The sequence below is a fragment of the Brassica napus genome, chromosome A1 (assembly GCF_020379485.1).
Source record: "Brassica napus cultivar Da-Ae chromosome A1, Da-Ae, whole genome shotgun sequence".
NCBI classification, from domain to species: domain Eukaryota; kingdom Viridiplantae; phylum Streptophyta; class Magnoliopsida; order Brassicales; family Brassicaceae; genus Brassica; species Brassica napus.
Window position 1 is genome coordinate 11,021,926 of NC_063434.1, and position 13,940 is coordinate 11,035,865.

General features: G+C 35.7%; 1 protein-coding gene across 1 annotated transcript; it reads left to right on the forward strand.

Moving 5' to 3' along the window:
* Nucleotides 1–10,349: 10,349 nt before the first annotated feature.
* On the forward strand, nucleotides 10,350–12,451 carry LOC106446550 (ubiquitin-conjugating enzyme E2 32). Its single transcript, XM_013888326.3, has 5 exons — nucleotides 10,350–10,668; nucleotides 10,828–10,959; nucleotides 11,046–11,130; nucleotides 11,218–11,381; nucleotides 11,886–12,451. Exons 1-5 carry the CDS (start codon nucleotides 10,558–10,560, stop codon nucleotides 12,306–12,308), a joined length of 915 nt encoding a protein of 304 aa, XP_013743780.1. The 5' UTR covers nucleotides 10,350–10,557; the 3' UTR covers nucleotides 12,309–12,451.
* Nucleotides 12,452–13,940: the final 1,489 nt, after the last annotated feature.

A 13,940-nucleotide genomic window follows, 5' to 3' on the forward strand; every position in this document is an offset into this window, starting at 1 on the left:
CTCTAAGGAGAGCTTGCTGAGCACATTCTACCGTGGTGCTCTCCCTAAGTACAGAGCCAGACTGGATACAGCTAGTAATGGGTTCTTCTTGGGGAGAACTGAGGAGGATGCAGAGGAGCTGGTTGACAACATGGTTAAGAGTGATGCAGTCTACAGTGGAGACCACGACAGAAGCAGTAGAACTGAGGATAAGCAAACGAGGAAGGAGTTGAAAGCTCTACAGGATAAGATAGACATCCTCCTTGCTGATAAAGCTACCCAAGAGCAGCTGCACTTTGTTGGCAACCCAAGCCAAGAGACACCAGCTGTTGTCCATGAAGTTGAGGGTTTGGAAGGTCAGGAAGAGCTGTGTTTCATCAACAACAATGGTAGCTGGTACAAGAAAGAACCCAACTTTCAGTACAACAACTACCAACAGAAGTCCTATTCCAACAACCAGCAGAGTGGTTATCAGCCTCGGAACAATCAGCAAGGCAGCTATCAGCCTCAGCAAAATCCCTCGTCTGGTTCCTCTGCTCCTCAAGAGAGCAGCACTGATACCTTACTGAAACAAATCTTGGAGTCTCAGACTAGAAGTGAGAAGCATGTTGGTTATGAGTTGAAGAACCTTCATACCAAGATTGATGGGAGCTACAATGAGCTCAACAACAAATTCTCACACCTTGCTTCTACAGTCAGGAATTTAGAGAATCAGTTTGCTTCCATGAACACTCACCAGAATCGCCAGCAAGGATCTCTACCTGGAAAGTCTGACCAAAACCCCAAGGAGGCCAAAGCTATCACCCTTAGGAGTGGTAAACAGTTGCCTCCTAGAACCCTCACCAAGGATGCTGAGAAACTAGGTGAGGGGGTTGCCATCAACATAGATGATGAAGTGGTGATTGTTGATGAGAAGATCAATGACGAGATCTTGGAGAAGATAGTGGAAGCCAAAGGTAAAGGAAAGGTTGGGGAAGAGAAGAAGACAGTAAAAGATGGTGAAGTTGTAACTCCAGCAAGTGAAAGTTCTTTTGTTCCTCCTCCCTATGAACCCAAACTTCCATTCCCTGGTAGATTCAAGAAGCAGCTGCTAGAGAAGTACAAGGCTCTGTTTGAGAAGCAAATGAGTGAAGCTCAGGTTGCAATGCCCATCATCGATGCTTTCATGTTGATTCCTCAATACAACAATTTCCTGAAAGATGTTGTAGCTGCAAAGAAGAAGGAGATGGAAGGCATGATGACTCTTACCCATGAGTGCAATGCCATCATCCAGAGGCTTGATGTTCCAGAGAAATTAGAGGATCCAGGAAGCTTCACACTACCTTGTGCTCTTGGACCTATGGTATTTGAGAAAAGTCTCTGCGATTTGGGAGCTAGTGTCAGCTTGATGCCTTTGTCTGTTGCAAAGAAGCTTGGATTCACTCAGTACAAGAAGTGTAGACTCTCTTGGTGTTAGCTGATCGTTCAGTGAAGTACCCTGTGGGCATCTTAGAGGACCTCCCTGTGAAGATTGGAAGGTATGAGATACCTACAGATTTTGTGGTGCTTGAGATGGGTGAGGAGGCTCAAGATCCATTGATTCTAGGAAGACCATTCTTAGCTACAGCAGGAGCTATTGTTAATGTGAAGGAAGGCACGATTGATCTCCATTTGGGTAAAGAGAACATCCTCCACTTTGACATCAAGAGGAAAATGAGGAAACCAACTGTGTTCGGGCAAGCCTTCTACATTGAAGAGATGGACACTCCTGCTGATGAGCACCTTGAAGAGTTACCACCTGAGGACGACGAGGAGGGATCATCTCCCTCTACTCATTCCCCATAGAAGGTAACCCACCACACTCCCCTGTATATACCATTTTATTTTTGCATATTAGTCTTCTTTTCGGTATCTCTCTCTCTACTTGACAACACAGAGACTGTGTAACTCAAGTTTGGGGGAGGTACCAAGTATTTGATCATGTTTGCTTTGATGTTGTTTTATTGAGTCATGCATTGCATACCTATTTGCATATTAAAAAAAAAATCAATCATTTAGTTTGCATCATTTGCATTTCTAGGAGAGTCTAGAGCATATAGGTTGCATTCACATGCATTGGGAGCAATGATTTTAAATGTCTTGTAAAGAACACTACGTTGCACCTGAGTAGCTTTTGCACCTCTCAAAAAGACTTGTATGTTTCGAGCCTTGAAAACTCTTCCTGAAACTTGTTGATTGCTGAAACTCAGTCTTTGAAGCCAACTACAACCTTATTTGAACTGAACGAACTTAATGCCTCTTGCTCATGGTCCCTTGTGTACTGAGTCATGGCTATACACACTTTAGTTGTCACATCCTTTATGCCAATCTTATTTTGACAAACTCTAGTGGTAGACCACTCCCAAAACCCTTCCCTCCTTTTAAGCTTTCATTGTTTGATGAGTGAGGCCTTTTTCGGAAAGTCTTACATGTGCATAATGTTGAGAGTATCGGGAACGACAATGCTTGATCTTCATTCTTGCTAGATTGGGCACTCTATTGTCTAGCTATAGGTGGGGGGTGAGTGTTGTGATTATGATTTGGGAGGAATGAAAAGGAAAAAAATAGACTCTTTGTGCTTAAGTGAATTGTTTTGTTGGGATAAGTAGAGAAGCATCTAGCTCAAGTTTTGAAAAGTCTTGGCCCCCAGCCTAAAAATAAAAAAAAAAAAAAAATAAAGGAAAAAGAAAAACGAAAAAAAAAAGAAAAAGAAAAGAAAAAGGGGGCTAGCAAAGTTGTTAAGAGCTAAGAAATGATTTGAGGTTGTGAAAAATCCCTTGTAGATTTCAAAGAGAAAGAGTTGATGTTCTTAGGATCTTTTGGTGAGAGATGTGAGTTGGGTTTGACATTTGAGAATGATTGTGTAATTGTACGTTTGGGAAAAGGGTAGAACAATGGAGATTGAGCATTGTATGCATGAGTTGATCCCTTTCTTAGATACATTATGTGCAATGTCAAGGCTACTTGTTTCGAGAGTAAACCACCTTAAAGATCATATGTTTTGAACCTCTTGAATCACTTGAATAAAAGCCTTCCCTTACCCAACCAAATGACTTGGACCAACTGACCATTTGCAAGAATTCACCTGATGTTTTGTGCTTAATGAATGTGAGAGTTGGTTGATTTGAATGTGTGGATGCTTGATGATGAGTGTAAGAACAAAAAGAGTTAAGATAGGCCTAGAGAAGCTAGAGTGTAATAAGAGAGGGTGCTAGTTGTGTTTCTTTTGGCTATGTGCTCCCACCTTCAACCTCTCTCCATATGAGTTCTAGAAAGTTCACTTGTGGACAAGTAAAAGAACAAGTTTGGGGGAGTTGATATCTTGCATATTTGCATTGTTTTATCCATTCATCCATGAGCATTTTCATCATGTAGATTAGGATTTAGCCATGTCTAGGTTGCATTTTGCATTCATTGTCCTTATTAGGTGTTGGAGTGCCACATGGAGTTCTTGGGGACATTTGGATGCATTTGGAGCTTAAAGGACGTGAAATAGGTGATCATTGGACGAGCAGAGCATGGGAGCGAGGTTCCGCAGCGACGTCATGAGCTCGCTCCAAAGAACCCCCCAGAGCGACTTGCCCAGAGCGACGCCCCGAGGTCGCTCGCATCTCACACCCCTCTCGGAGCGACCTCCCAAAGCGACACCCCGAGGTCGCTCGCGTCTCTATGGCGAGACGACACGAAGCGAAGCCTGGAGCGACCTCTCAGAGCGACCTACCAAGGTCGCTCCCGATCCAGAGCGACCCGTTGGAGCGACACACCAAAGTCGCTCGCGACCTCTCGCCCGGAGACACCAAAAATCGGCCCTGGAGCGACTTCCCGGAGCGACACCTGCAAGTCGCTCCGCGTTATTTTGCTGCCGAAAATCATGATTTCTCAGGGACCTTTTTGCAATTTATTTTGGACGTTTTGCACTTGGAAAACCTATGTTTTAAACATCTTTTGTAGCCACCAGGCAGATTATCTTTTGATCTATTGAGAAATACACAAAAACTCTCTGGAGAAGTTCATCTCTTGGATTTTGATTGTTATGTTCTTGTGTTCTTGTTGATTTCTTATCTATTTCTCTACATGATTAATCTGAAATCCAATATGGGTTTAAGAGGAATCATGGAGATTAGTGAGTAATCACCTTTTGAATTCATGGGTTAGGGAGATTAAGGGTGATTAGGTTAGAGCTAGGATGTTTTAGTGTAGATCATTCATATTTCCTTGCTAGTAGAGTAATCATAATGCATCTTCTGAGTTGGCCACTCAAAAGTTGATCCTTAGGCATTTCTCACCCGAAAGGTGTTCGATGAAATGCCCGAGACAACTCTCCTAGGCTTTTAGTATACTTTGCCAAAGACATTTGTTGTTAAAGATGCTAAGATAGCTAATAGACTTGTTATTAATGATTGCTTTCATATTATTCAACCAAAGACATTTGATGTTTGAGATATGTTAGCAAATGAGCATTCATCTAGACATAGAGCTTGCTTAGAATTGTGTCTAGGCTTAAGGTTGATAGTTTGATTGATCATTTGCCATCCTTAGTTCGATACTTGATCACCCAAGGTCTAATCCCTATGCCCATGAGTTCTCTTTTCCCTTAGTTAAGAAAGTATCATTCTGTCATTGCTTTTTAGTTTTAGTCATAGCTTAAAACCCATCTAAATCATTGGTTGCACTTAGATTAAGTGAGTACTTGCATTCTCGGTGCTTTGATATCCCTCAGAACTGGTTCGACAATCATTTATACTACAACATTTGTCTTAGGAGCCTTGAAAACTCCTAACATCACACGGACGACGTATATTTCAGTCGTCCAGACGACGTATATTTCAGTCGTCCAGACGACTTACAAGTAAGTCGTCTGGAAAGTCTTCTATTTTAGTTTCCCGCTAAAAATATTTAATTTTCCGCTAAAAATATTAAACTCTTCTGGACGACTTACATGTAAGTCGTCTGTTTTAATTTCTTCACCAGACGACTGAAATGTAAGTCGTCCAGGAAGTCGTCTGAGTCAAAAATATTTAACCTAATTGGATTTTTTGTCTCCCTATATAAAGAAAAATTTACACATTCTCTCTCCTCCTCTCAAATGGCTACAACAAAAATGTAATGTTCATCATTCTAAAACTCTCCAACCTCTCTCTAATCTCTTTGACTTGAAAACACCAAACTTTATATGAATTTTTTCAGTTTTGTCTCATGTATTTCTTACTAATCTATCTCTTTTGCAGGTTTTTAATCAAATGGTACTCATCTTCCACTAATTTAGAGGTAGATCTATTAATTTTAGATATGTATTTTTGTGTGTTCTATAAATGTAGATTTATCTAATCTTCCACTCATTTTCTCTATTTTTAAGTCATTTGAACGTTTTTGGATATGCAGGTTTTTCAGATCTGGATTTGATGTGCAGGTTTTTCAGATCTGGAAGACTTCTGGGACGACTTACATGTTAGTCGTCTGGAAGTCGTCTGGAAGTCGTCTGGACTTCTTGGAAGTCTTCTGACAAAGTCGTCTGGACTTTCAGGAAGTCGTCTGGACTTCCAGGAAGTCGTCTGGACTTCCAGGAAGTCGTCTGGACTTCCAGGAAGTCGTCTGGACTTCCAGGAAGTCGTCTGGACTTCCAGGAAGTCGTCTGGACTTCCAGGAAGTCGTCTGGATTTTTCTGAGCGTTTTGGTAAGTTCTTATGTCTGATTTTTCTTCATTTGGTAAGTTCTTGTTGTATAAAGTTCTTACTTTTTTCCCAAACTAAAACTCTCCAAACCCACTCTAATCTCTTTGACTTGAAAACACCAAACTTTATATGAATTTTTCAATTTTGTCTCATGTCTTTCTTACTAATCTATTTTTTTTTTGCAGGTTTTTAATTAGATGGTACTCATCTTCCACTAATTTGAAGGTAGATCTATTATTTTTAGATATATATTTTTGTGTGTTATGTAAAGGTAGATTTATTTAATCTTCCACTCATTTTTTTCTGTTTTTAAGCCATTTGAACGTTTTTGAATATGCAGGTTTTTCAGATCTGGATTTAATATGCAGGTTTTTCAGATCTGGAAGACTTCTGGGACGACTTACTTGTTAGTCGTCTGGAAGTCGTCTGGAAGTCGTCTGGAAGTCGTCTGGACTTCCTGTAAAGTCGTCTGGAAGTCGTCTGAACTTCCTAAAAGTCTTCTGGCAAAGTCGTCTGAACTTCCTGGAAGTCGTCTGGACTTTTTAGAAGTCGTCTGGACTTCTTAAAAGTTGTCTGGTCTTGTCTACTCAAGTGGAATCCAAGCTTGTCTTTGTAGATGAATGATCTATAATAGTTTTGTTTGTGGTCTGTTTTGTGAATTGCATGTATACTCTTTTAGTTGTGAATTTTTTGTAAAATCAGTAATAATGTTTTCCAAGATGTATTAAATGTGCTAACAATGTGTTTACACATTTACAAATCAATGAAATAATAGACTTCAGTAGCCTTTTTTCTTATCTTTGGATCTCTCATATCCAATAATAAACTCCAATGGCCTTTTTCTCATCATAATAAACAAGAATGTTGGTAAGAGATGGAAACAAACAATAGTAACTAGTCAAAGCATATCATATTTTTTATAAGTTTGCATTGAAAAACTTAGTCAAATTTAGTAAAACTAAGGGAGAGAACATATTTTGTAAATATGAGTTTTACATATCTTGAAGTTACTTATCACTCTTAAAAATACAAGTTATTCAAAAACTAAGGTAGAAGACTTAAAAACTAGTGGAGAAGACGCGGACGACTTCAATCTAAGTTGTCTAGACGACTAAACTATATGTCGTCTGGTCAACGCAGAGGTTATTTTTGCAATTGACTTTGAAATCTGTTATTTCGGACGACTGAAAGTTAAGTCGTCTACTATTGTTTGGTTAAAAAAAAACTCCAAAAAAGCTAGACGACTTACATTTCAGTCGTCAGAGGTTAGTTTTGCATTTGACTGGATTATTTCAGAAGTTTGACTTTTTGGACGACTTACATTTCAGTCGTCTAGTGAAAATTAAAATAATAATATTTTTTTTAAAGTAGACGACTTAAAGTTAAGTCGTCGTAGGTTAGTTTTGCAATTGAAAAAAAAAACTTCAAGATTTAATTATACACAGACGACTTATAATTCAGTCGTCCACCAGACGACTGAAATGTAAGTCGTCCAGGATTTACGAGGTTTGACCAGAATCTCGGAAAAAAGTCCTGGACGACTTACAATTAAGTCGTCTGGTGGACGACTGAATTATAAGTCGTCTGTGTATAATTAAATCTTGAAGTTTTTTTTTTCAATTGCAAAACTAACCTATGACGACTTAACTTTAAGTCGTCTACTTTTAAAAAAATATTATTATTTTAATTTTCGCCAGACGACTGAAATGTAAGTCGTCTGGGGAAGTCAAACTTCTGAAATTATCCAGTCACATGCAAAACTAACCTATGACGACTGAAATGTAAGTCGTCTAGGTTCTTTGGAATTTTTTTTGAAACCAAACAATAGTAGACGACTTAACTTTCAGTCGTCTCAGGTTACAGATTTCAAAGTCAATTGCAAAAATAACCTCTGCGTTGACCAGACGACTTCCAGGTAAGTCGTCTACAGCCAGACGACTGAAAGGTAAGTCGTCTACAGCCAGACGACTTCCCAAGTAAGTCGTCTGACGAACAGATCTGGAAAAAAACTCGATGTCATAGCTTAAATTGGTGAGATAAGTTCCTTAGCATACATAAGGCTTCTCCAAGCACACAAAATCACAAACGAAAGTCACCCACCCATAATCGTTGGCTTCTATGACTCTATGAACCATAAAAATTTTAGAATCAAAATCTTGGGTTTTTTTGGCTCATTGTGGAGAGAAAGTGAGAGATATGTTGTGTTTAGTTCACAAGAATGGAAAAAGAAGAAGGGTAAATCGATTTTGGGAGCATTAAGAGCTTCAAATTGGTTGTTCATGGTGGTTGTGGTATTGATGACAATGGCAATCTTGTAATTACTTGAAGATGATGAGGGTGAGAGAGTAAAAATGTCATTTTCGAAAAAAAAAAAAAAAAAAATTGATGGCATTTTCGTAAATTATATGAACTTGTGGGGTGAATAAGGCAAAACCAATTTTCAAAAAAAAGAGAGGTTAGTTTTGTGTTTGACTTTAAGTTGTAGGTCAATTTTGCAAAAATCCCTTTTTTTTACTTGTTGATAACCACCCTAATGTATTGGTTATTGTTTAAATTAAATTAAATAAATTTATATAAAAATAATAATAAGTGGCTCATTAAATAAATAATTGGACATAACATTTATCAATAGATAGTTTAACTTATTTTATATTTAATAAATATTTTTTATATTTGATTTAATAACCCGCAAAAACTACAATAGTGAAAACATAAATCATTATCTAGTACACTATAAAAGTAAGATACTATAAATATTAACTAAATTTAGATATTTTTATTAAAAATAGATAACAATTTTATTTGTGGCCATATTATATTAATTGAATAGTTTAAATTTAGTTAAATCATATATATTGATCTAAATTTGAAATGTTGGTCGTTTGTTGTAAAAATAAAATAAAAAGAGTATAGATAATGGTTACATTAAATATTTGATAGGTTAATTATAAAACCAAAAACATGGACCAACTAAATATCATAAATAGAAGAATTAGCTGTAATATAATGTGGATGATAAATACCATGGTCCCAATTTCAAAACAAAAACATTATACCATGGGTCTCTGAAACTTGATGGTGGCCTTCTCTGACGCTTGACGATGAGTGTCGTAAAACTTAGCATTAAGGGGGGTTATTGGAACATGAATTTCTGTGGAATTTGATGATTTTAATAGTTGAGAGGATTTTACAAGTTAATTAGATTTAACAAATTTTATCAAATACTTTTACATAGATTTTCATTACTTGAGTATAAAATTCTATTGATTGTTATTAACTTTTAAAGTAAGAAATTAATGGTGGTAAAAAAAAAATTTCAATTAAAAAAAATCTTAAACAACTTTTAAAAAAAAATTTGTCACAAAAAAGATCTCAAGAAATAAAATGACCAAAAATTTTAATTTCTACTTCTTACTTTATAGATATATAAATAATAATAAATAATAAAATATTTTTTATATAATTTCGAAATATATGTTTTAAATTTTATTTTTTGTAAAAACAATTTAAATTATTATTTTTGAAATGTTTTTTTATAAAATTCGAAAGTGCTTTTTAAAAAAAATTTCACAATTTTTGTTTTAAGTTTTTAATATTTGTTTTCTATTTTTTTAAGTTGTGAATTGTATTATGTTAAAGTTGTGATTTGTATATTATTTCATTCTTCAATTTGAGTTTTTGTATGTGAGTGTATTTTATTACATTGATTTCAAAAATCTTATGGGTATAAATGATATTCTCAAAGTTGAGTACTATGTGTAAAAACAAAGAAATTTTACATCCCAATAACAATAGATTTTAATAGAATCTTAAAATCAATGAAAACTAAACTTTTTCAATAACAAAAGATTTTGAGTGGAATTTAAAAATCATCACTCCAATAACAATGAATTCCATTTAGATTTTAACACTTCACAAACCAATAACAATGGAATCTCAAAATTTAATTATTCTTCTAGAATTCTTTGCCCAATAACTCCCCCCCCCCCCTCCCCCCTAAAATTTAGTTTTAACTCGTAACCGTTGTTAGTCAAGCATATATTAATAATTTATTTTTATATATTAGATACATTTGATAACCGTCCCGGTCGCGTATGAGAGGAGCCCATAAATGTTGGAGCTAAAAGAGAAGTTACAAAATATTTATATTTTCAATTGATAATATAAATCAATGGCAGTTTGTATATTTAAATATAGGTCTAATGGTATAATAAATAATATTTTAAATAATGATAGAAATAAAATAAATAATAGTTATATATAACATTTTAGCAAATGGTCATGTTGTTGTTTTAATAAAATAGATGTCAAAAATATCAAAAATTAATATATTTAAAATTTCGAATCCGAATCCAGATCCAGTTTTTTTAGGTCGAGACATTTTGAATATCGTATTTCAGAGCGAAGCTCTCGGATCGGATCTGAATCCCAAATAATAATTCTTAGCCCTACAACAAATTACATGGACATATAAAAGTTTCAGCGAGAGCACCCTACAGACAGAAAGCAGGCCATCGTCGACGCATTGTTATTGGACTTAATTAATGTCTATAGAATAAGCCCAGTAAAGTCTTTAAATGCTGTGAAGATGGATGAGCGATTATAGATCGGTGATGATGTGGCAGACTACAGTTCGTTGGGATACTTAAATGACGATTAATCAAACCTTGTTTTCGTCCTTGCATTAACGAAATACCAATCAACGGTTGTCACGTAATCATTCTTGCGAGACGATGACGTGGTGGACAATGTAATCTCTTTCGACTCCGATATTTACTAACTCCCACTCATATTAATTTCAAAATAATAATATCTTCTGTTTGTGTTGTTGACAATATCGAGACTTTAAGCGGTGGATTGAATCAGATAGATCTTGGGCGAGAAGAACATGGCGGACGAGAGATATAACCGGAAGAATCCGGCGGTGAAGAGGATTCTCCAGGAGGTTAAGGAGATGCAAGCTAATCCCTCTGACGATTTCATGTCTCTCCCCCTCGAGGTATAGATCCATGCGTAATCTCCAACATGCTCTTGAAATCGAACTAGCAAGATCCGATCTAATTAACCTTAGCCTTTCTAGCTCCGATCTTATGGTTGCATGCGATGTTATATCAATCTGTGATGTGTAAATAGTTAACATGATCCGTTGTGAACGCAGGAGAATATATTTGAGTGGCAATTCGCGATCAGAGGCCCTAGCGAGACTGAATTCGAAGGAGGGATATATCATGGGAGGATTCAGTTGCCTTCAGATTATCCTTTCAAACCTCCTTCCTTCCTCTTATTGACCGTAAGAGATTCACTCAAAGAACATATGTGTGCTTAATGGGACTATCTGTGATCTCTGATGAATCTCTTTTTCTGGTCTTGTTTCAGCCTAGTGGTCGTTTTGAAACTAACACCAAGATTTGCTTGAGTATTTCTAATTACCATCCCGAGCATTGGCAGCCATCATGGAGTGGTAAAACTCTACAGACTTAAGCAAATGATTACTGATGCATACTATTATTGTTAAGCTTCTGAGAATTTGTTCTCGCTTGTTTGTCAGTTCGGACTGCTTTGGTAGCTCTCATTGCGTTCATGCCTTCAAACCCCAGTGGAGCAATAGGCTCTGTAGATTACCCCAAGGAGGAGAGACGTGCACTTGCCACTAAATCACGCGAGTCACCACCCAAATATGGTTCTCCTGAGCGTCAAAAAGTTATTGATGAGGTATGTCCCGCTATATCACCCCTTCCTTGGAAACATTTTTTTTTTTTGAACTTCTGATCCACCAATGTACATTATTCTGAAGGAGACATGTGCATTTAGCTTCATTTTTAGAGTGCTTTTTGGTTACTGAACATATTAGTTGGATATATGGCCGAACAAATGGTGTGTTTGGTCAGCTAAGTAAAAGTGTTCAGTTTACTTATGGTGTGTTTGGATTGCAACTATGCATACTTGTTACGGCCATTTATCATTAGAAAGTTGTTAGATATGTGTACTTTAGATGCTACAAACAAGTAAGGACTAGTTGGAACTGGAAGTTAGTAGCTTGAAAAAAACATCATTGCTGGAATTAATATAAGTGTTGACCAAAAGTAGTATTAAGAATCTCATTTGATTTTAGAGACCTGGCGACGTGTTTACATCTTTGACATGGGTTTAAGTAAGGTTGATAAAGAATCTGGGCATAACGTTATATTGTTTTGTCCTTATGATTGGTATATGCAGATTCATCAGTACATGCTCAGCAAGACACCTTCTCCTAAACCTAATCCTGAGGAATGTAACAAAACGTCTTCTGCTGATTCGGATGGTCAGTCCCAAACCAAGCCGCAGGACACTGAAGCTGCTACAGCCGAACCTGTTACAGCTGTTGAAGAGAATGTAGTCGATCAAATCGCTGAAGAGGCAGGTCAGACAGTTGTTCCTGGAGCAAATGCAGCGGAAAATGTTGCAGCGGGAGACAACAGAAACGGTTTGGTGAGGCAGAGGGAGCAAGCGACCGTTGCTGTTAGGGCGGCTCAGAGAAGGGGTGATGACAGGCTGTTCACGTGGGCAGCGGTTGGACTCACGATTGCGATAGTGGTTCTTTTGCTGAAGAAGTTGGTAAGGTCAAGTGGTCATGGCGCTCTGTTTATGGATGAGTCGTGAACGCTGAACTCAAAGATTGGGAGATATGGACGAAGAAAGCATCAAAAGTTGGAAGTATTTATATATCATATCAAAAGTTACTTATTTCTTCAAAAGAAAGCATCAAAAGTTACTTATCAAAAGAAAGCATCAAAAGTTACTTATTTCTTCATTTACGTAATAGATACATATGATTCATATGTATCTATTACGTAAATGAAGAAATAAGTAATTAATTATACTAAATGAGTTTGTTTGATAATGTGCTAAAAACTTTTTCTTTCTGATTTTTTTTTGTGTTAATTGATTTCGACAAACCAAACCACTGGTAACACAAACATTTATTAGAAAATGAACAACTCTCCAGCTGCAATACATTCTTGTGCAGCTGCTTTAGGGGATGATGTATTGCTGTGTGCGATACGGCCCGTATCACCGTATGGCGGTCAAACAATTGTTTTTTATTGTTCTTCCCCTCTTGTGATGATATAAGTTCATTTGTCATCTCTTGTTCTTTTTACGGCCTTTTAGAATTTTTATAAACCCAACCAGCTAAATGCAAGATAGTAATATCTTATCGTGCGAGTAACAACCAACTATTTTAACATGTGAGTAAACAAGTTAACTCGAAATCAGGTGAAATATACTCTACAGCTTAAGCTTTGCGCCCCCATGGCTGCAAATACTCTCAACCATGCACGTAGGATATTCTGTAATATAAAATTATTATATTACTTGTGCGGACTAATATATATGCCTACTAAATTTTTATATGAATATTATTTTTTGTTTAAATTTATTAAATTAGATATAAATTATAAAGTAATATCATAAATTATATTACTTCACTATCCATATTGGCATTTGATTTATTAAATTTTGTTTTAGTTTCAGCTTTTTATTAAAGAGGTGTATATTTTGAATCAAGATCTTCTTTAGTAATAATCCAACTATTCAACTTGAATTTAAAATCAATCACTTCTTCGAATTGTGGGTTAAAAAGAATATCACTGAATTTGAAAGCATTGGAAACATTCATAACACATAAAGCGTAAACAAAATAACAATACCCAATAAACATCATATATTATCAACAATTTGGACCATAAATAATATGACAAAAACAAAAAAACAAATAAATTACAAAACATGTATAGCTCATATATTATACTGGCAAATATATATATATATATATGTATTAAAATAAAAGCAGTTAATTTTACTGAACTAAACATAAAATAAACTTAACTATGATATTATCTCCAGAATATGATAATATTCATTTATCTATTATCCAAAAAATATATAAATGATAAATTATCATCTAAATCATTAAAAATATTTATTAAAAATAATGAAACAGACTAAATTCAGAGATAATATGATAAATCAGCAAAATCATTTCTAAAATAAGAATATAGATAATAAAAATTTGTCGAATATTAAGAATTTTGACTAGTTGAACTAAAACTTAGACGATGAGTGCAAATAGATTGTCAAGAAGTTTCCAATCCTAATGAGGGGTTTTGTGTAACCGCCAAAAATAATGACTTTCATTGATAATATGTCCTACACTAATTAATTTAACTCTAAAATATTAGTTACTAATGAATTAATTTTTTTTAATACGAGTGAGTTATAGTATTATGGCTT

Excerpts from the sequence above, each read along its gene's own strand:
- LOC106446550 (XM_013888326.3), top strand. The coding sequence starts at position 10,558 with ATGGCGGACGAGAGATATAACCGGAAGAATCCGGCGGTGAAGAGGATT. Across the intron at positions 11,131-11,217 it reads TTGGCAGCCATCATGGAGTG|TTCGGACTGCTTTGGTAGCT; the intron begins GTAAAACTCTAC and ends CTTGTTTGTCAG. Across the intron at positions 11,382-11,885 it reads GTCAAAAAGTTATTGATGAG|ATTCATCAGTACATGCTCAG; the intron begins GTATGTCCCGCT and ends TGGTATATGCAG.